This window comes from Martes martes (genome assembly GCF_963455335.1).
Source record: "Martes martes genome assembly, chromosome: 6".
NCBI classification, from domain to species: domain Eukaryota; kingdom Metazoa; phylum Chordata; class Mammalia; order Carnivora; family Mustelidae; genus Martes; species Martes martes.
In genome coordinates, this window is record NC_137893.1 from 14,725,501 (window position 1) to 14,749,611 (window position 24,111).

The 24,111-nt window shown below is 39.2% G+C and overlaps 1 protein-coding gene across 1 annotated transcript in view; it reads right to left on the reverse strand.

The window, feature by feature from the left end:
• ESR1 (estrogen receptor 1) overlaps positions 1-24,111 on the reverse strand; it is a 284,811-nt gene that overhangs the window by 72,777 nt on the left and 187,923 nt on the right. Inside the window, exon 6 of the mRNA XM_080805615.1 lies at positions 1,474-1,612. Within this exon, the coding sequence (XP_080661741.1) occupies positions 1,474-1,612 (139 nt within the window). The remainder of the gene's footprint in view (positions 1-1,473; positions 1,613-24,111) is intronic.

A 24,111-nucleotide genomic window follows, 5' to 3' on the forward strand; every position in this document is an offset into this window, starting at 1 on the left:
TGGATGAGAAGAAAAGAAGGAAGGAAGAAACAAAGGAAAACAAAGAAGAGTGTGGAAGGGGGGAAACAGCGAGAGCAGAGAAACAGGGGAAGGAGAACAGTAGAGACAAACTCTAGAAGACACAGAATACAGCGTGAGCGCAGTTCTAAAGAACAAGACTAGTGGCTATCCTCAAAGTTCTGACAAACTCTAATACGGGACTCTATTTTGGAACACCAAAATCTGCTTCTTGAATAGTATCATCAATGTTTTTCAAAAGCTATCTAACACAAAATGACAAAACGGTAACCAACACTTGTACAATTCTCCAGTACTTAAATAAACTTCACTGTTACTCTGCTCTAGAGGGCTCGCCAAGGGTGGGGAAGCCTGGAGAGGGACAGGAGATGGGGAGGTAGCGGAGCACTCCAAAGTGAAGGAATGTGGAAGGATGCATCACAGGCTATCTGGCAGCCCTAGACTGCTGAGCAGAGGCAAAGGAAGTTTGTAAGAAGCATCTAGAAGATGGTCCTTTCCCATTCAAGTTGTTATGTGGGCCAGAAATACTAGGCATGCCTGGAAACCAACAGAGGCATCACTGACCAAGAAAGAGGATGAAAAACATGTGCACAAGACAGAGGCAGTATTGAGTGTCAAGCCAGATAGATCTTGAATTCCAATCTAGGCTCCCCCATTGGCTAGTTGGATGCTGTTTGCGAGTAGCAGAATGGCTCCGAAACAGCTTCTTTCCGGTCAAGTGTGAACGGTAGGCTTCCCAGGCATGCCATGATGTTTAAAGGACATGATGTATGTAAAGTGTCAACCCAAATAGAATACATTAACTAAGGCAGCACATTTGAAAACTGAAATCTTCACTTTTGAAAATGAACAGGTAACTTTTATGAATTCATAGAACTGGGAGTTGCCTTCAGAAGGCTGGTCAAATTCCTTCCTTTAACTGATAGGAAAATTGGAGAAGGAAATGAAGAGGCTATTCCGGTTTGGGTGTATGTGGGCCAAAAGAGACCTTAATTAAAGGGAGGTTACTCATTTTTTTAAAATATATGTAACACAAGATGAAGGTCAAGTTAGAAAATTAGAGTCCACAGTTATATAGATGAGTATGAATACAAACATAATATGTATGTATATATATACACAAACATGCATACCTATATACCTATGTGCATATATACAAACATTCATTTAATATGTATATATACATATAATATACAAATTACATATGTGTATATTCAAAATAACATACTGCTCTGAGGATGTTCTATTAAGACGTCTAGCATCCTCTAGCATAAAGCTGTCCTTAGCTTCCCATGAAATTCACTAGTCTGCATCTCCCACGTTCACCCCTTTGTAAAGTAAACATATCTTATAAAGTTCTTGGGTACTTCACAGAATACCAAATTAAAGAGGTTTAGGCATAAGTGGCTGATTATAAAGGATGCACTTCCCCCAAGCTATGGTCAGGTCACTTACCTGTCCAGGAGCAAGTTAGGAGCAAACAGGAGCTTCCCTGGGTGCTCCATGGAGCGCCAGACCAGTCCAATCATCAGGATCTCTAGCCAGGCACATTCCAGAAGGTGGACCTGATCGTGCAGGCTCAAATCAACAAAGCCTAAAACAAGACAAGAAAACCCTGCTGACTTAAAACGGAAAGTCATCATTACTAGTGAAATGAATGCAAGCAGGCATTTGAACTGGTGAGGTCTATTTCCTATTAGATGGTATGGACATAATGGAAGCACACTGGATAGAAAAGCCAAGGAACTATTTTTAAACCTAGTATATCAGTGAACATGAATGTAGCCATAAGTTTCTTGGTACCTGAGTATCACATCTATAGAAATATACAAACTTATACAACCCCCTTAGCTTTCTATAAAGTTCTATACTTCATGTTATAATTTATTATCTTAGACTTTTTTTTTTTACTTAGCTATCTCTAATAGCCCTATGTGATTACTATGTTTCATTTCGGATTCAGTTGCAGATATTTAGGTACAAGAAATTTAAACTATTGCCTTAAACCAAACAGGAATTAGAGCATAGGCAAGGACCAAAGTCAGTAAATTTCTATTTCTTTGCTTCATCCCTAAGCCATGTTCTTCTTTTTCTTCACACTATGTTTAAAAAAAAAAAAAGGCTAATAAAATAGGGTGTGTAAATAAATAACTTTGGGGGGGGAATGAGTCAGAGGAATAAAGGTGACATTATAATTACTTCTGATAATAAATACGAATGTGCCCTTTTTTGATAAAGGCTTTAATGGGAGATTGAATTTTTTCCCAATTATCACTGACAATATGGTGGATGCCTAATGATAGTAATAATAACAACAACAACAACAATAAGCAAGAGGAGAAGGGGAAAAGGGAGAGGAGGAAGAGGAAGAGAAGAAGGGGAAGAAAGGGGGGGCAGGAGGGGGGAGGAAGTGAAGGAGAAGAAAGAGAAGGAGGGGGAAGGAGGGGGGAGAAGGAAGAAGAGGGGGAGGAAGAAGACGGCTGATTTATTGAGCCCTTACTATGGCTTTGAAGTACTAAACAATCAGCTGTTCATTTCTGATACGTGGATGGGCCATCCCTACTGCTAAATAGGTGACTAAGCATACAGAGAAACCTCAGCTACACAAAGACCTCAGAGTCTATGCCCCCCTGAGGTCATCATCCCCTAATCAAACCTCACCAATTCTATCTTCAAAGCAACACGAAAATTCTTCCTCTCCTTTCTATATACTATCACTATTTTAATCTAATTCCTAAGAGTCTCTCACCTTCTTGTCTGACTTTTGTAACTCAGCATCATTATTTTGAGACTTACCCATGGTCTCCTTGTATGAATAGTTGACTGCTTTTATCGCTGAGTGGTATTTCATTGCATGGAAATATACAATAAATAAATACAATTTGCTTATTCTTTCATTGGACATTTGGGTTATTTCCAGTCTGGGGCTCTTACGAATAAAACTTTCATGAGCAGTTTCTGCACTAATTTTTTGTATGAACATAGGCTTTAATTTTGGTGGTGGGGGGGGTAAATATTTAAGACTCTGATGGCTAGACCAGATGGTAGGTGTTTATATCACTTTTTAAGAAATTGCCAAATTGGGGGCACCTGGATGGCTCAGTGGGTTGAAGCCTCTGCCTTCGGCTCAGGTCATGATCCCAGGGTCCTGGCACGAGCCCCGCATCGGGCTCTCTGCTCAGCAGAGAGCCTGCTTCCTCCTCTGTCTCTGTCTGCCTCTCTGCCTACTTGTGATCTCTGTCCAATAAATAAATAAAATCTTTAAAAAAAAAAAAAAAGAAATTGCCAAACTGTCCATTTTATATTCCCACCAGCAACAGATGACAGCACTAGTTGCTCCATATCCTCACTGACAGTTGGCATGGTCAGTCTTTTTTTTTTTTTAATTCTTTATGTAAATTCAACTTAGTTAACATATAGCATATTATTAGTTTCAGGGGTAGAATTTCTTTTTGACTATAGACGTTCTAGTAGATGGACAGAGGTATCACACCGGTTCTGTGTTTTAATTTGCATTTCCCTAATAACTAATGATGTTGCATGTCTTCTCATGTGCTTCTAACAGATCACTATCATACATTATATTGATGTTGATTATGCATGTGTCTGTAAATTCTGCCAGGCTGCATATTCATCAGAAGCACCCGATGCATGATTCTGTCAAATTCCGCTTTTTAAAATCCGTATTTGTTGCACCTTCTCCTACATCAATCAACCATTCCAAGGCCCATTACAGTGTAGACTTTCTCAGAGAACCTGTCTTCCATTGGAAAGAGTGAGTTTCACTCACTGAAAGCAGGGCTTGCAATTGGAGAAAAAAATTGGTAGCTCCGTTCATTTAAAAAACAAACCATGACTGGGTATTAAAACACCATAACTGGTTTTCAGGCCTCCTGGATAGAAAAAGGAACAGATATCTGTACAACCTACAGCTATTTACCTCTGGAGTACACTGGGTCAAAATGGACTAACCTTGTTCTGGAAGAAACACTGCCTCAGGCAACAGGAAATGTTTCTTTTTTCTCAGTACCCAAAGTCTAATGGGATAAATTGACTCCAGTGAGCAGTACTTAAAAGGAAAACTCTCAAGGAAGTTTAATTCTCTAAGATTTTACCTCAATCTTTTGGGTAAAGTCTCAGAATAGTGTTGTAAATGGACCCTGTCAATTAAAGTCACTTTCAGAAATGTTAACATTCAAAAGTGATGTCTTCTGGGATACCTAGGAGGCACGGTGTGTTGAGTGACCAACTCTTGGGTTTCAGCTCAGGTCATGATCTCAGGGTCGTGAGACTGAGCCCTGTGTCAGACTCCATGGTCAGCATGGAGTCCGCTTAAGATTCTCTCTTTCTCTCGCCTCTACCCCTCCTCCCCACCATGCTCTCTCTCACTCATTCTCTCTCTCTCTCTCTAAAATAAACAAATAAATCTTTTAGAAAAGTGATGTCTTCTTTCATGACATTCACTGTTTTACGTGGGAAAAATATATAAGCATGTGATAATGTCATCCATGATGACACGTACACCCTGCTATTCAATACCCTCCAGAAACCTCAAACAATGATGCAGGATGAGATTGGGGAGTATCCTTTGAGAGAACCCCAGCTGGCCACACAACCATTCGATTTTGGAACACCAAAGGAGTGTTTTCTGGTAGCAACCTTACATAGTAAACTGAATCATACTTTTTAATTCTCACGTCAAAATTTCAGTGCTATTTAAGTCTGACAGTTTTAGTGGTCTCTTGGGAGCCTCAGAAGCTCACCATAACCATTTGTACCACACAAGTCTGGTGATTATGAAATCTGTCTGAAGTAGGTCTGTTAGCAATAGTTTTTAGTCTGAGTACAGCAGAATTGCTGGGGCCTTCTGTTGAGATGATACAGATCTCTCAAAAAGAAAGAGCCTCTTTAGTTATCTTTCCCAACTGTGTGTATTGCCTTCAGACAAGGGTTGTTGTATCTCCTGCATAGTGTCCTCTGCAAGTTCCTGGGTCATGAATGGGGGTGGTGGGGTTGCAAAGACGACTATCAACCTTCCCCATGAATGTGAAGGCTCCTGAAGACTGTCCATTAAAGACTCTCAATTTGGGGTGCCTGGGGGGCTCAGTGGGTTAAAGCCTCTGCCTTCAGCTCAGGTCATGATCCCAGGGTCCTGGGATCGAGCCCAGCATCGGGAATCTCTGCTCAGCAGGGAGCCTGCTTCCCTTCCTCTCTCTGCCTGCCTCTCTGCCTGCTTGTGATCTCTGTCTGTCAAATAAATAAATAAAAATTAAAATTAAAAATTAAAAAAAAACTTTATTAAAAAATAATAATAATAAATAAAGACTCTCAATTCATAGCCAATGGAGACAAATAATGTACTAAATCCCAAATGAAATTATATTATCTATCTATGGACATGAAGCTTCAACCCTTAGCTATTTTCCTTATAAACAAGAGGAACTATGGACAGTTCCAATTGGATCTGCTACAATAACATAAAGGCATTCAACAAGGCCTTTCTCAAATACTTGAATGTGTTGCCACTATGAAGATCAGAGGGAGCAGCATTTATGGGATATGAACACAGGCATCAATGACAGATGTTCTTCCAGGTGACATAGTCAGAGACAGTTCACCTCCCACCACCTGGGGACTCCCCAGGTGAGAGTGACAAGGGGCCCTGAGCCTGTGGAATCCACAGCAGTGAGACAGAATGTATACATAAAAAGTATAGTTTGTTGAGATCAAGGGAAAACGGATGCAAGGAAATCTCATTTTATAAAATAGAATTTTCAAAGCAAGCAAACATGGATCTTTTCCTCTAGCCTACCTTCAGAGATCGAGTCACAGAATATCTACAGATGGAATATCCTGGAAGACAGAAATGCCTCACCTCCTACTCCCCATGGACTTTGTGGGCAGGGATCTCATGAAGTTGAGAGAGGTCTCTTTCACAGAGAAATAACCCTTTATACATACAACTGGCTCTATTATCTCCAGCTTTATCACCACATAAATACATTCCTCCCTCTGTCCTCCATTACAAAATAACAGTTCTTCCTGCAAGATTTTTATCTTAGCTTTAACTGTGAAAGCAGCTCATGGCATGTCCTCCTCCTCCTTCCCTGGGCCACATGAGACCCTAAACCTTCTTCTCCACTCTGTTGGAGATTGCCAGACAAATTACTAAATTTGCCTTGGCACACAGGAGGTCCTTCAAGCCTCACCCTCCCTTATGGGGTATGACACGGCTCTTAGAAGTGACATTGAAAAGTGAGCTGAGATCCTTAGGCAAAATGACTAATATAATATGAATGCTTGTAAAATTCTGCACTGCAGTGGGGTAAAAGGTAAATCACAGTGGCTCTTCAGGATAAGCATGAGGAAAAATAAGTACTCTGGTAATTATATTTCTTACTTCCATGGGATAAATCTATAGAGATGTAAAGTGAGGTAGAAATCCTGCGGAAGAAAAAAAGCAACTACAAAACTAGAGGCCAGGTGGTTGGTTCCCTTAGTAAATCCACTGGAAAAAAATATTAGTTTCCTGACCTTCAGAAAAAATTAATCATGTTCTCAGTCATATGATGACCCCAATGTTCTCCAAAATGTCATTTTTGAAATTGCCTATTAAATGCTTTTTGTATTGCTTTAACTCAATAGAAGGAGATTTAAATAATTCATCTCTTCCTCTGGATACCAAAGACTCAGTGGAGGAGGAGAAGGAGGAGTGGGAGGGGAGGGGAGGAGGGGGGAAGGGAAGGGAGAAAGAGGAGAAGAAAGGGGAAAGGAGAAGAATGGAACATGAAACTAAAGCATAAAGACAGCTCCAAGCTGAACAAAATTGGGGATTTCTGGGAGAAAGCCTACAGAACAGATAATACCAGAGGAACCTAGGTCCCAGTTCAAATGCTAAGCAGTCTTCATGCCCTCCATTTGTAATAGTTTCTCTTTTTTTCTCCAGAAAATGGCCACTTGATGTCATACTATGGACATGTACCCCATGATAGGACCTCCCGCCTCCAAATAAATTCTTAGATCCTCTTTTTATGCAGTCCCATTATAAATTGTGATTCCCATTCTATGACTCTTTAAGCTACATCCAGCAACATACAAGGACTGAAAAATTTTTAAGCAATGAGCTGAACCCATTTAAATATTATCATGCACCCCTCTTACCAAATACATAGCAGTGTTACAAAGAATATAAGTGGCAACAGATTATGACAATGCAAGAGCATGGGCCTCCTCCCCAGCCTGCCCTACATCACCATGTCTGTGTGTGTTCTGGCTTTCCTCTGCTGTAAGAAAGGGAAGGGTGCACAGGCCCCCCTCTGGCACAATCCCACTTATCCAACGCTCTTATGCAATCACCATACTAATAGAAATCCACATTGCCAATACCAAGCTGACACTTTCTTGAGGTTACACTAGCCCTCAATTCTCAGGCCCGATTATGACAAGCTATTTTCAACATGGAATTTTTTTGATTATCAGGAGGGTACACCAACCTTCTTCCCCATCCTCCCAATGGAATGAGGAGGACAGAAGTAATGAAAAGAGTATGAACTGAAAAGTCAAGTAGACCTGGCTTGAAATTCTTCTGTGGCCTACAGCCAGTCACTTAAGATCTCTGAAAGCTCTTCCCATCTGAAAAATGCAGATGGATTGACCTACCACTTCGGGTTATTATAAAAGTGAAGGACTTGGCAGATGTCCTGAAGTACCAGAGTCCTACTCAGTGATATTCTTTCTCCTTCTTATTCATCCGGACAGGCCTGGAACTTCTTCCTAATAGAAGGGAACATGACTTTTGCAAAGCACCAGAAGAAATGTTTTGTTTCAAAATATTTTAGATTTAGAGCTTCAAACCTAAATTGGGCACTTTGTGTTTGCCCTGCCTAAGTCATGTTGTGTTTTCTGTTTATATTTTTCTTTTTATTTATATACAAAAATAACCTAATAAAAAAGGATAAAAGACTTCCTGGACATCAAACAGCTCTTACAAAACAAAGTTTTCATGATTTAAAAGTGGAAGGAGCAAGAGCATGTGGATTATATTTCTCCTAAAATACATATGCGAAGAAATGAGAAAAGAAAGCACGTTTGGGGTTTTATTACACTCAAAGCATTTCAAGATGTTTAGCAAATCCGGAATCCAGCTGTATTCATACCCCCCAATATAAATGGTCGATCGTTTCCTACTGAACTCAGCGGACTTCCACACTGTATTTGCTGCTTCTTATTTGTCTTGAGAGAGAACAAAACTTGCACTGTGGTGATGACCTGCCTTGGGAAATAAAACAGCGTTCTCCAGGCAATGCTCAGCAATAAAAACCAGTGGTTAAGTGAAGAACTGAATGTGACAAATTTGATATTTTAAAAATGTCACATTGAGCATGGTTGATAGCCGTGAGTTGAGTTTGGAGAATTCAGGGCAAAGTTTTTAAAGTAAACTAAAGTAATGTTTTTTGAATGAACGGTGTGCATCTTAAATGCCCCTTATTAAGATGACTGTATGTTGAAGGAATTACAGGTGATGAGGTCATGATATCTATATAAATCCACACTTTCTTGACTCTCTAGCTTGACAAGGGTACTATGTTTTCATATAATATAGTGAGGACATTTATGACATCATTACCAATTCAACTATGGTGGATTTTTTTTTTTTAAAGATTTATTTATTTGGGAGAGAGAAAGCATGTGCACAAGGAGGGGGGGGCAGAGAGAGAGGGCCCCTGCTGAGTGTGGGGTTCAATCTAAGAGCCTGAGATCATGACCTGAGCCAAAATCAAGGGTCAGATGTTTAATTGACCAAGCCACCCAGGCACCCCAACTGTTGCTGGGCTTTAACCACCATCTCCCACACTATATTCAAGGAACCACATCCCTTATAACACTTCTTTGAAAAATTATTAGACTAGCCCATGAAAAATATATTCAGACTTCACTTCAAAAATTTTCTAGCATTTTTTCCCCACTCTGGATATTAGGCTAGATTTTTTTTTTCTTTTTTAAATGGTAGGCTTGAATATGGGGCTTGAACTCAGGACCCTGAGATTAAGAGTTGCATGTTCTACAGGCTGAGTCAGCCAGATGCCCCCTGGACTTTAGGCCCAATTTATTGTATAGTCATCATAAATGATTCTAGGTATGGATTTGTGTGTATAGTAGTTTATGGTTACATTTTACTTACCTAGCAATATTTGATTTTTTTTAAACACATCAATACATAGGATATGAAAAAAGTGTATGGAAATAAATTGTGTCTGATCTAGAGAGGTGATTATAGAACTTCTTTGATTAGTAAGAAAAGTAGAGGTATTTTGAAAAGCACCTCAAGATCTTAAGATTTAGGATTATATATTGTAGCATATGTAAAATAATTGAAACACAAGGAAGGAAATTATTCTTGACCTTAAATAGGAGCTTTGTAAAATATTTCCCTGAACTTCTATTTAGCAGTTTTGTTGACAACACACTTTTAATGGCCAGGTACGTATTTTCTTATTTTTCTAAGGCTGGATAGATCTTAATTCTGATCATCGAATTGTGAAATGGTGACTATTTTCTTATTAAAAATTATGTCCTCTAGTTTGAGTATGTCATTGCATCTTTGGGAAAGGGATAGATGAAGCTACATCCCTCATGTAAGCATCCATTTATTCTGCAAATTTCCCTCTAAATTTAATAATAAGGAAAGGTTTTCCTCTCCTAAAGAGTCGATGTGTTCCTTTTGTTGGAGAGTAAGAACAGGGCTTACCCCAGACTGCATGAAGCCTTAGGTCAGGAAGCACAGACATAAATATAATATCCGAAGGCCATAATGATTTTACCTGTTTCCTGGGGAAATGACTGCCTTACTCCTACTTTTTCTGGCCTAACTTTTGACTGCACTATTGAATTACAAGGCATCTCATATCAGATTTTGCCAAGTAGATAGAGGAATAAATCATTAAAATATATATGTTTGTTTCCATACACACTTAACTATCCCCCCCCTTTTTTTCTTCCTATTTAACAAAAAATTATTTATGTGATGACAGATAAGGAAGTGGTTTGTCAGGAGAAAAGAATGAATCTCACAACTATATCTGACTCCAAAAAGAAAAATAAGTCAAGACTTGCAGATATTGGGATTAGACTTGGGGATTAAAAAAAAAAAAAAAAAAAAGTCCCTCAGAGAAAACAAAGCAGATGGCGACTCTACCTTGTTACCAACCCCATCTGTATTACACTCAGAGCCTTGGTTTATGAAGAGATGGTTGTCATGACAATAAGCATTTGAGAAGAGTTCTGGAGAAGCTGATGGATTTAAGAGTGTCTCCTAGCTTCCCAATTTTTGAAACACACACACACAAACCATTCCCTCTGTCCACCAAATAAACAATTCTACTGCTTCTTGTATTGGCTACAATTATTCTCTATTGAAAGTATACATTTTTTCTACTCTCTCATGTCAAAAATCCTCCTTGGAGGGACAGAAAAGCTCTTTACTCTGATACAGCACAGCTTGAAGGTAAACTAGTCTTTTATTTTTTATTCAGCAAGGACAACGGTATTAAGTACAGCTTAATTTTTTTTTCCTTACTAGCTCAAAAAAAAAAAAAATCCATTTTGGCTTAAATGAAGAAAGGGGGAGAAAGTAAAAGAAATGATTTTCCAGTTTCCGAGAGTAGATTGCAAACTAAAGAAGGAAAAAATTAGTAAACTATAAAGGAAAGTACTTAAGCCTGTCCTTTGACGTGCTTGGCAAACGCACAGGAGGGCCAGCACTGTGGGGCGGTGCTGGGATCACGCACAAAGAACGTAGATTGGCTGTGTTTAAAAAGTCAACAAGCACTTGTACCTTGGAACATACATTTTTTCCCCTGTCCACCTAGAAGCATACCTACAGAAGCATTTCAAAGACTATTGTCATCAGTCTTGAGTTTTCCGGATAACTGTAGGCTCCCGGGAAGCACTATAAACGTCAACACAAAGACTGAGAGGGAAGCAGACAATTCTTTTTAAGCAAGTCCCCTAAACAAATGGGCAGTGATGATTTCCTCCTCCTGCCTCCCCACTGCCTAAGCCCCTCAATGAAACCAAAATTGACGATTATCTTAGTCTTAGGGAGTGTTTTCTCACACATGCACGCACGCACAAGCACACACACACACACTTGCTAGAGGAACATCCATTATTGCTGATGACCCGGGGACATCCAGTTCTAGAATGAATTAGGAGCAAAAAAGAGGCTTATTTTCTCATTGTTTTCACTTAAATTCAGAACATTCAAATGGGAGTCTTCCAAAGCAAAATCACCAAAAAGTAACAGAAATGTTGAGTATCAAATCAAATAACAACTGTTCCTCTGAGAAACCAGAGGATAAGGCATAGGACCCCATCCCAGGAAGGGGTAGGCAACCCCTAGTCTGAGGCCAGTGGGGACCCAAGAGTCCCACAAGCACACAGGGGATTTATTTAGAAAAGTTTGCTTGCTTCCTTCCAGTCTTCCTACAGCTCCCCGCCTCTCACATTCTAGCCATTAACCTACCTGAAATTCAGCCCCAAAGAGAACAAACAACAAAATAAAGGAGAATCATTTCAGCCTCTTCCATCCCAGATCTGAAGTCAGTTATCACTGACCTTATATATACGCCTGTAGAGAGAGCCCATAAAGAAATTAGAAAGCCAGAGACTACTTTCCTTTAACCCATGATGGATTCTTTTATAAGCACAGCAGATCTTGCCAAGCCATTAAATAACCATGCTAATGATAAGGTGGGTAGCTGGGAGAACCTCTAAGAGATATTCTCTAAATGCTAATTACCTTCAAAGCAAGAACTATTTCATTTCTTATTAGTTCAACACAGCCCTTCACTTGGTATTGAGTTCCATCAAGAATGTTGACTCCCGGGGCACCTGGGTGGCTCAGTGTGTTAAGCCTCTGCTTAGGTCATGATCTCGGGGTCCTGGGATTGAGCCCTGCATTGGGTTCTCTGCTCAGTGGGGAATCTGCTTCCCCCTCTCTCTCTGCCTGCCTCTCTGCCTACTTGTGATCTCTGTCTGTCAAATAAATAAATGAAATCTTAAAAAGAAAAAAAAAAGAATGTTGACTCCCTATGGATTACAAGAAACTGCAACAATATTTCCTAATAAAAATAAATAGTGGGGCGCTTGGGTGGCTCAGTGGGTTAAAGCCTCTGCTCAGGTCATGATCTCGGGGTCCTGGGATTGAGCCCCGCATCGGGCTCTCTGCTCTGTGAGGAGCCTGCTTCCTCCTCTCTCTCTGCTGCCCCTCTGCCTAGTTGTGATTTCTGTCAGTCAAATAAATAAAATATTTTTACAAAATAGTAATTGTATTAGTTTTATAGAGCTGCTATAACAAAGTCAACTGGGGAGATTAAAAAACAAAAACAAAAACAGAAATCAGGAAACAACAGTTTAGAGACCAGAAGTCTGAAATCAAAATGTCAGCAAGGCCATGCTTTCTCCAAAGATGGTAGAGAAGAATCCATTCTATGCCTTTCTCTTAGCTTCCGGTATTGCAGGCAATCCTCGGCATTCCTTGGCTTATAGATTCATCATTCTAATCTCTGCCTTCAACATCACATGATGTTCTCTGTGTGTCTTTGTATCTTTTCCCTTTTTATAAAGACACCAGTTCCATTGAATTAGGGCCCGCACTGATTATGATCTCATTTTAACTTGATTAATTGCAAAGACTATTTGTAAGTAAGGTCACATTCACGGATACTAGAGGTTAGGACTTCAATGTTATCTTTTGGGAAGATGCAATTTAACCCCCGACAATAACAAACTGTAAACACTGTACCTCTTACAAGGTCATGCTCAACATTCAACAAATACTATTGAGCATCTCCAATATATATAAACCTGGCATGAGGCTGGGTATTGTGAATACAGAGATGGGACAACATTCTCGTTCTTGAAAAGGTCATAGTCTATAGAAGAATCAAGAAAATCAAGAATCAAGAATCAAGAAAAATGTCATAAATGTCATAAAAATGTCATAAGACCATCATGACATATGTTGAGTGCCAACAGAAGGGAAATATCTGAGCAGTGGGCAACTTTAATCTTTGAAGCTAGAGAAAAGGTGGTTCCTTAGTTGTAACATAGATTTCCCCTCTTCCCAGCACACTCTTTTAATGACTTCAACTCTCTCAGCATCAAAGTTAAGTTCTTATTCCTACAGTAGCTCTTCTCCATATCAGGGCTTACTCACGAATTCATCTCTCTCACGAGACTGGGAACAGAATGAGCACAGGGACTATGTCTTGATAAATGATACCCACAGTACTTAATGTCATACCTGGCTGAGAAAAAGCCCTTACATAAGTATTGGTCAAATAAGCAGGGGGGAAATAGGTAAATAAATGAATGAGATAAAATGAGTATAAATGAATTATCTTCTGCAATTTGAAGGACTTCCTGGAAGAAGATCTCCAGTTTCTCAGGGAAGAGAGGTGTTGACAGGTGCAGATGCAGAGATATGAAGTGACAGGATCAGGTGCTGGAAGAGCACAGTGGAGGACTGAGATGGTTGCTGTGGAAATAGGGAGAAGGCAAGAGCAGGAGGAATTGTGAGATAGAGAGAGGGACCAAGGAGAGAAAGAGAGAGAATGCACTGGACGGGCAAGTAGAATATTTGGGAAACCACTGTTGGACTCCCCAGTCTAACTAAAAACCCAACACTGTTGGACTCTCCAATCTAACATAAAAAAATCTCTACAACATAAAAAAATACGATCTTAAAACAAAATATTAATGTATCTTTCCCTTTAACTAGAAAATTATCCTTTTGAATATAGGGTTACTTACATCTTAAAAATTCAGTATCATCTATGTATAGACCCAATTTTTTAAGGAGCAAAGACTGAAATTTAAATGCCCAATACATTTTTTTTTCCTACAAAGAAAAAGAAAAGTATTTAGTAACATTCCTAAATATGATACTCATTGGAGTACTTAAAAGCATGAATTAATTACAGAAAAGTTACTTAAAAGCATGAATTATTGCACTCTTTGGAACGCCCACTATGGGTCAAGCATATATTGATGTCAGGGACAAAAAAAAAAATTAATATGTCTTGGTCTCTGACATCAAAGCTAAGAGAGAAGACTGTCTCATTAAAAAATGATTGGAAAGGGGCCCCTGGGTGGCTCAGAGGGTTAAAGCCTCTGCCTTCGGCTCAGGTCATGATCCCAAGGTCCTGGGTTCAAGCCCCGCATCAGGCTCTCTCCTTGGCGGGGAGCCTGCTTCCTCCTCTCTCTCTCTGTCTGCCTCTCTGCCTACTTGTGATCACTCTCTGTTGAAAAAAAATAAATAAAATCTTAAAAAAAAAAAAAGAATGGATTTATCTCAAACAAAAAAATGCTATAAAAAAAAAAACTGATTGGAAAGCAGTATCTAAGACCGCATTACAGGACTAACCAGAGCTGTAAGACTTGTTCAGTTTTCTAAATCGTATCTCAGTGGAATACTTGGGGAAAGGGAGGCAGTGAGACACAGGGACCAGAGGTATGGCATGACGCTGAAACTGTCCCTACACCAGACATGCAGGGATAGAGAACTTGGAGGAAGGAGTGATCAGAAATGTGCTGTCAAAGGAAGCAGGAGCCAGAGGGTGCCAAGGAGTTCTGGCTTCAGCCTTGAGGCAAAGAGAGACCACTGAAGCATTTTAAAAATAGGAGTCTTAGTTAGGGCGAAGGCAAGGAGAATGAAGAGAGATATCCTGAGATATCAAGGAAGGATAATTAACTGAATTTAACAAATGAGGGATGAAAAGACGGGGAGGAGCCAAGGATCTAAGTGTCTGGCCAGTGTGATTGGCCACGGTGATGGGCACACATAAGGAAGAGGAGGCTCATGAGGAAGGCAGTGAGGACCAGCTTAAATATGTTTTGTCTAACTTCCCAAGAAGCAAGGAAAAGTCTAGTGGATTACTGAAATAAGGCTCTAAAGCCAAGAGGTCTGGGGCAGCCTCAAGTTATAGATTGGGTATGATTAGGAAAAAGGTAAAAACTGAAGTCATTGGAAATGAGTTGTACCACTGTTGTACCACTTAGAAGGGGAATGCAGAGAGAAAAGAGGCAAAGATGTCATGAAAAATGCCAATGCCATCAAAATAATAACCATTTTTTTTCCATACTGGAAACAATGACTTTGCTCCTTTAACTTAAACGAAACAAAACAAAACAAAACAACAAAAAAAACCCTTATTTGTTCAGAGACTATTTCTAAAGTAAATAATAATAATAATACAGCATGGGGCTGGCATGTACCATCCTCTCTTAAATAAAAGTTCAAAAAAGGAAAAATAAACATCTGTTATCCACTGGTTCTGAAAAGGATCAACTCTGGCCATGTATGTGGCTTTCTGTCAAAATACTTTCAATAATAAGAATTCACAAATGGCATAAAATATATCCTCTCTTGATCATTCCTGCTTGGGGTGACTCAACACTTCCAATTTCTCAGATTAGGAGCTTAATTTCAGAAGATCATCAACATTCTCTTGAATCCAGAGGAGGTCCTGAGGGGAGACAGGGTCCCAGCTCTGAGGAGTCTCCCGCATCTGGAGGCCTGAGTTTGTGTTCTCCCCACTGGCTTTCTGAAGGTGCACTTAAGTGGAAAATGTGGTCTCGCCTTAGCAATGATGTCACCTCATGCCTCCCAGCACACCTTGGACCAGCTTCCTCTTTCCGGGGAGCTGAATGTTGCTGAGCTGCCCTGACAGGGGTCAGCCTTGAAGCTGGCCATGTCCTCTCCTGAGGGGAGTGAGCAGAGCCACTGGGACAGTTTTTCTCACAGAGCTGGCAAGCCAGGTGACAGCAGGGAATAAAATTGGAGGAAAAGAAAACTTAAAATTACAGTGTCTATTTTGAATTCTTGGAAATAAAAGAATGTTGAACAGAATTATTTTTTCTTCTCAGACAGAAGTTGTCTTTATTTTTATAAATGAAAATTAAAGAGAATATCCATAATTTTGGACTCGTCAGATTTCTAACCTACATTACATTGTCATAAAACCAAAGGAAAGAACTTTCTGTCTCCCTCTCCCCCCCCCCCCTATATATATATATCTATTTGGTCTTTCTCTTCCTACCATCTATGAAGCAGATAGGAAATTCTCCAGGGAACAATGGACTAAAATTCCTCATCACACTTTCAATATCTCTAGTGCTATGGTCAGCTTCTCAAATCAGCTTCCAATCCAGAAAGAGGAATGAAGCCAGAACTGGAGATGGGCATGAAGGTGGTTCTTTTGATTCATAGAAATTGTGGTTATCAGCACGAACCTATCTTACATTTAGCAGTGAAAATACACTTTGTCTTCGAGGCTGTAAAAATCTCTTGTTCTAAGTATTTCAGACCACAAATAAGAAAATCTTAAGATCACTAAAAAAACCAAAACAACCACCCCCAACACACACACACACACACACACACACACACACACACACACACACACACCAATAGCACATATACCAAATCAGAAGCAAGGTTTAGAAATATTTAGCAAGACAGAGGAATAAATGTGTTTTCTGGGATACAAGGACATACAGGTGCCATCACTGTAATTACATATATTCTTAATCTTTCTCATGATGACAAGATTAGTGATGGTCTAAGAAGAGAACGGGCTCAATCCAGGAAGTCACTCACTGGGTTCCGGTTTGCTCAGGCAATGCTGCAGTGGGGAGAAGCAGGAGCAGAAGTTCCACGCTCCAGGAAGACCTAATTATGTCTCACATTTGTATAAAGAGAAAAATGATTATTGGCTACCTTCTTCGAGTTCTATGTTTTTCAATTGGATTTTTAATGTTTCAAATGTAGAATGAGTTATGAAAATGCAAGGTGTGAGGGGAGACATAATGGGTTTTATGGAGACCGGGTTTGCCACTTACTAGGTACATGAGCTTGGGTGAATTATTTCATTTCTGGTGCCTAGCACAGTGCCTCTCTTGATGTATGCTCCATGAATATTTTCTGAATGAATGAATTGTCCTGGGCTTCACAGTTACTTTTTTTTTAAAGTTTTTATTTATTTATTTGACAGAGATCACAAGTAGGCAGAGAGGCAGGCAGAGAGAGAGGAGGAAGCAGGCTCCCTGCTGAGCAGAGAGCCCGATGTGGGGCTTGATCCCAGGACCCTAGGATCATGACCTGAGCCGTAGGTAGAGGCTTAACCCACTGAGCCACCCAGGAGCCCCTCACAGTTACTTCATCTACAAAGCCAGAATGATAATAATATACCCATAAGACATTATGATGACAACTTTAAAGTATATAAAGAACCTAGCACATTGCCTAGAAAATATTGCTGGCCAACAAATAAATGGTGGCTGCCATTGCTTTAGTTCCTTTTTGTTTTTTTCACCCCAAAGATCTTATTTATTTATTTATTTATTTATTTTTAAATATTTTATTTATTTGACAGGAAGAGGGACAGCGAGAGATGGAATACAAGCAGGGTGAGTAGGAGAGGGAGAAGCAGGCTTCCCACTGAACAAGGAGCCAGATGTGGGGTTCGATCCCAGGACCCTGGATCATGACCTGAGCTGAAGACAGACACTTAATGACTGAGCCACCCAGGTGCCCCAAAGATTTTTTTTTTTAAGTAATCTCTACATTCAATGTGGGCTCTAAATCACAACCCCCAGATCAAGAGTCATATGCTTTATTGACTGAGCCATCTAGGCATCCACTTTTTAATGACAAAAGTGCCAAATATTATGCAGATGACAAATATTCTTCCCATACCCCGATGATGAGTTTCACCATCTACAATGGTTATGACTGTGTTCTTAAACATCTTTGTTCAATCTGGCTGTCTGAGGTCTATGGACTCTTCAGAATAAGGTTCTGAATGCATGAAATAAAATAGTTAAAGATCACAGAATAAAACCAATTATACTGAAATCCAGCTCTTTTGAAGAACTTGGTGTGTTGGGGCATCTGGGTGGCTCAGTGGGTTAAGCCTCTGCCTATGGCTCAGGTCATGGTCTGGGGGTCCTGGGATCAAACCCCGCATCGGGCTCTCTGCTTAGCAGGGAGCCTGCTTCCCCCTCTCTCTCTGCCTGCCTCTCTGCTTACTTGTGATCTCTCTCTGTCAAATAAATAAATAAAATCTTTAAAAAAAAAAAAAAAGAAAAAAGAAAGAACTTGGTGTGTCTAATGGATGCCCAGTTAAGAAGCCCTTACAGCAGAAGGATGGAAATCAATGACTTCCCAGCAATCGAGGACTGCTGGCATTTTCATGCACATCACGTTACAACAGGGGCCTCCTCGCCCTTCCCTCCACTTTTCTTGGACTGTTCTCATAAAACTATTGAAAAGCAAAGAGGATATTATTAACAACTAGGAATGTCGTCTACATATAAGACAAGGAGATCTTGGGGGGAAAGGCTGTAGTACAGACCTAGTGAAACAACAGCAGTTGAGCTCTTATTGAAGAGCACACACAGGGGTTGGCCTTCGTGACTCACTCTCAGTGACTCAGTTCATAAGCTATTAGGGGAAATTATTAACGTCCTTACTTAACTAAAGAATGTTTGTGAAAATTCATCAGGATTTGGAGACTGAAGAGAAATGGCAAGTCTTAAAATAGATTATTAACTTAATAAATTCTAACATGACTTTGAGATGTCAAAAAAGATTTTATTTACTCTTAAGAGATAGCAAACCTGTTATTAAGGAGTTACGCATGAAATAGGTAAAACCTCGAAAAGATACACTTCTCAGCTTTCAAATCTCTCAGAAAGATTTGTCAGATATGTGAAGTTTTGTCTGGTGCCCGACCATATACGGCCAGCTGAGGACTGGCCAAGAGGAGTAGGACACCCACTCTACCGTTCGCTTTGACATGACCATTATGAAGGGTGGTCATAATGGATAAAGTTAAGAACTGTCCACCCAGCTCACTTCAAATAACTTCTATGTATTCTTTCCAAGGCATCTTAGATATCAATAAAAGTCAGATTTTAAGACTAGAAATTGATAGCAAAGCCAAATCATCTCAAAGGCATACAGCTCTGTGAAAGGATTCTACTTCAGATAGAATAAGAATGTGAAAAACACCTATCCTTCTGAATGTGAGCTGACAGGAAGAAAACAGGTCTTAGTCATAAATACATGTAGAATCCTAGATCATATGGGAATTGATTATACAGACAAGTGATGTTGTCTCTATCTGGAGTCTGCAAGATGGTGCATGATTAATGATATGGTTTCAGAAAAATGTAACTGGTTGGTTGTTTGAATAAAGTCTCTGATTCTTTGTCTCAACTTTCCCCAGTTCTGGAAGATACACTACCCCTCCAAGGTATGACTCAGTGGGTCAGCTCTAATTGTGGTCCTACTAGAGAGGAAGATACAGACTCACTCATCTTTGCTTCCCCCCAAAGAATTCAAAACTGTGCTTTTCACAAAACTGATACTCGAAAAGATTCTGAGTGAATATTTGCAGGGAGCTGAAAAAGAAACAAACTCATGCTGATTTTATTGGCAATTATAACATCCTAATGGCATAACCTCTTAAGCTGGGCCTCATTATTTTTGTATATAAATGGCATATTTACATATAAATTTTACCTAAACATTTAATATCCTCCCCAAATCGGGATACTTCCGAGAAATAACAAAGATAAAGAGACAAAGAAAAGTCCTCACTACATGGAAAAACCTAAAAGAAATAGACTGGAAGTAAATAATCTGCCTAATAATAAAATCCTAACAAGTAATGAGAAGGGTGAGGAATGTTCTCATCACTTCTGGAAGACTTTGGAGACACATCCAAGTGCTCTTTCCCTACCCTCTGCTTGCAGTGGCTAGTTTTCTAATCTTTTCAGGGTGATGGCATCTTTAAACCTTTTTCCATTCCCTTTTACTCCCTTTCTTTTTTTTGCATGGTTTTCTCTTCTGCTACTCCATCGTCCAATGGAATTTCAGGAAAGTGAACATGATTCAAATTTTGAACTCTTAACAAAAATTTCAAATCACTTTTGCCCTGCTAAAAGCATAGTCAATGTCAAGAAAGAGGCAGAAAGTGGCACAGTGGTTTGTTGAAAAATAACTCGGGTTCTTGGCTCCCTCAGCTCCCAGCAATTATAGCTACTCTGCACATTACTTCTTGGGGCATAGTTTTATCCTGACACATCAGTATTAACAGTTGTAATGGGTTATACTTGTCCTCCTCAAGTTCCTACAGGTATTAATGTTAACCCTCTGGTATACTTTGTGACTTCTGTTTCATTTTGCAATCCTGGGACTGAGGTTGAAAAAAAAAATTCTTTTAAAATGTTAAGTGTAAAAAGTATCCTAAATTCCCTAAGGCTGCTACAGAACAAGAAATGATGTATGCCGAGCACAAGGGTTTGTGTGTACACTTATCTAATGTTTAATTCTATGTCTTTAATGAGCTACCACAGATCCATTCATTTAGGAGTTGATGAGTAAATTATATGTTAACTGAATGGATGAGACAATAAATAACAAGAAAATTCAGGACCCAGGTATATATCAATACTGATCCCCCCCCCAAAAAACTGATCAAATTTAGTCCTATCAACTAAGTTTGAGCAAAACAATAAACAGTGAGATGCTCTTCATATTATATTTTTGTTTTATTTTGCCATTTTGTTTTTGTTTTGGCCAAAGCTAGGAAGAGCATTTATATAGGAAGAGAAAGCATCTGCTTATGAAAGGTTCCTATGGCCCCATTTTGCTAGCTGTGAACAAATATTAGAATAACACTTTTGGATGGTCTGGAAACCCTCTTGTCATCAAATCTCCTTTGTCCTTAATAGGTGGTGAATGGCTCTCTACCTATTTGAAATGACCCAAAAGATCAGCTTCTCTGTACATTACACTAAGTGCAACTCTTAGGGATTTGCTCAAACTAATAGAACAACAACAACAAAAATGTCACCCACCAAGTATTTATTGAAGGCCTATTATATTCAAGGCATTGTGTAAGGGACTGAAACTGTCACACACTCATTTATTTTGCATGTTGTATAAGGACCCCAAGTTCTAGTTTTGCCTTCTAATTACATGCTTAGCACTCTATTGCTAGAAGCAAACGATATATAAAGATTTATATTTCCTAGTCTCATTTTATAAAATTCAAAGTAAGGCACTACAAGACTTGGCACTCAATGCAGAAGCATACCCTACGAGATTAAAAAGTTTGGGAAAATAAGAAATTCAGTGGAGACAGGTGTACTAAGGCAGAGGGGTTTGGAGTATCCCATCAGATGGAGATGTACGTGAAAACACAACGCAAGTGGAAACAGAAAGGCTGAGTAGGCGTGCATTTTCATGGACAGAGATGCCACCATAGACTTGTATTTGGACATGAGCATAACACATCTACATGACAAGGAGGTGACTGCCCCAAGTAAACCAGGGGATGTGCAATAAGAGAAGACAATATATGCCTATGTGGTGTGTAGTCACATTGAAGACAGTCTCAATGCCTTGCTGCAAAGTTTGAATGAGGTTCTGTGACAACCAGAGCTGATAGTTGTGAAGTCACTGTCTTTTATAGGAAAATAAGGACATTGTTCCATACATTCCATAGTGACTGAGAAAACAAGTCAGTTATGAAAAGATATTAATGTTCTTGATAGGCAAAGTCTTTTCTCACAGGAAACTTCAGTGGAGGTGGTTGCAATATTCAGTGTGGTGCAGCCATGATTATTTAAGATGGCCTTGGCTTAATCCCAGCTCAGCCATGTCATAGTGGAGAAGCTTTGAGAAAACTACTTAAATTCTCTATCCCTCAGTTTTTTCCTCCAAAAGGAAGATTTAAAAAGCACCTGCCCCAAGAAGACATGAACAGACATTTTTCCCAAGACATCCTGATGGCTAGAAGACACATGAAAAGATGCTCAACATCACTCATCACCAGGAAAATACAAACCAAACCCATGATGAGATACTATCTCACATCTGTCAGAATGGCTAAAATCAACAACATGGCTAACAACAGGTGTTGGCCAGGATGCAGAGAAAGGGGAAACCTCTTTGGTGGGAATGCAAAATGGTACAGCCACTCTGGAGAACAGTATGGAGGTTCCCCAAAGAGTTAAAAATAGAACTACCCAATGACTCAGCAATTGCACAATGAGGAATTTACCCAAAAGTTACAAAAAAAAAAAATACTAATTCAAAGGAATACATGCATCTGATGTTTACAGCAGCATTATCAGCAACAGCCAAATGATTGAGAGAGAGCCCAAATGTCCATCAACTGATGCATAAATAAAGAAGATGTGGTGTATATACACAGTGGAATGTTACTCAGCCATCAAAAAGAATGAAATCATGCCATTTGCAATGACATGGATAGAGCTAGAGTGTATTATGCTAAGTGAAATAAGTCAGTCAGAAAAAGCCAAATACCATATGATTTCACTCATGTGGAATTTAATAAATGAAACAGATTAACATAGGGGGAAAATAATAGAGATAAACCATAAAACAGACTCTTAACTATAACGAACAAACTGAGGGCTGCAAGAGGGGGTGGGTGGGCAGATAGATTAAATGTGTGATGGGTATTAAGGAGGGCACTTGTGATGAGCACTGCGTGTTATTTTTTTTTAATTTCAGGTTTTCATTTAAATTCCACTAGTTAACATACAGTGTATTAATTTCAAGAGCAGAATTTAGTGATTCATAACTTACATACAAGACCCAGTTTTATGATGTTGAGGTATGTTCCCCATCCCTATTCTGTTGAAGGTTTTTATCAAGATGGATGCTGTAGGGGGCCGGGGTAGCACAGTCTGTTAAGTGTCCAGCTCCTGGTTTCAGCTCAAGTCACGATCTCATCATTTGTGGGACTGAGACTCATGGCAGGCTCCTCATTCAGTGGGGAGTCTGCTTCAAAGATTCTTCTTTTCCTCTGCCCCTCCCCATGCTTGCTCTGTCTCTCCTCAAAAAAATAAAAAAATTTAAAAAAGAAGAGTGGATGCTGTACTTTGTCAAATGCTTTTTCTGCATCTCTTGAGAGGGTCATGCGGTTCTCATTTTTATTTATTAATGTGCTATATCATGTTGACTGATTTGAAAATACTGGCTTACCCTTGTAGCCCAGGAATAAACCCCACTTGATTGTGGTAAATGATTCTTTGAATGTACTATTGGATTTAATTTGCTAGTATTTTGTGGAGAATTTTTACATCCATGTTCATCAGGGATATTGGCCTGTAATTCTCTTTTATAGTGGGGTCTTTGGTTTTGGAATCAAGGTAATGCTGGCTTTATAAAATGAGTTTGGAAGGTTTCCTTTCATTTTTAGTTGTTGGAACAGTTTGAGAAGAATAGGTATTAACTCTTCTTTAAATGTTTCATAGAATTTCCCTGGGAAGCCATCTGGTCCTAGACTTTTGTTTCTTGGGAGATTTTTGATTACTGATTCAATTTCTTTGCTTATTATTGGTCTGTTCAAGTTTTCTATTTCTTCCTGTTTCAGTTTTGGTAGTTTATATGTTTCTAGGAATTTATCCATTCTTCCAGATTGCCCAATTTGTTGGCATATAATTTTTCATAAAATTCTTCTATAATTACTCATATATCTGTGGTGTTGGTAGTGATCTCTCCTCTCTCATTCATGATTTCATTTATTTGGGTCCTTTCTCTTTTCCTTTTGATAAGTCTGGCTAGGGGTTTACCAGTTGTATTAATTCTTTCTAATAATCAGCTCCTGGATTCATTGATCTGTTTCTTTGTTGTTATTGTTTCTACATCATTTATTTCTGCTATAATTTTTATTATTTCCCGTCTCCTGCTGGCTTTAGGCTACATTTGTTGCTCTTTTTCTAGATCGCATACGTGTAAGGTTAGGTTGTATATTTGAGATTTTTCTTGTTTTTGGAGGTACTCCTGTATTGCTATGTACATCCCTTTTATGCCTGCTTTTACTGCATCCCAAAGGTTTTAGACCATCGCATTTCATTCTCGTTTATTTCCATGTATTTTTTATTTCTTTCTTTAATTTCCTGGTTGACCCCTTCATTGTTTAGTAGGATGTTCTTTTTTTTAATTTTTTAAATTTCCTTTCAGTGTTCCAGAATTCATTGTTTATG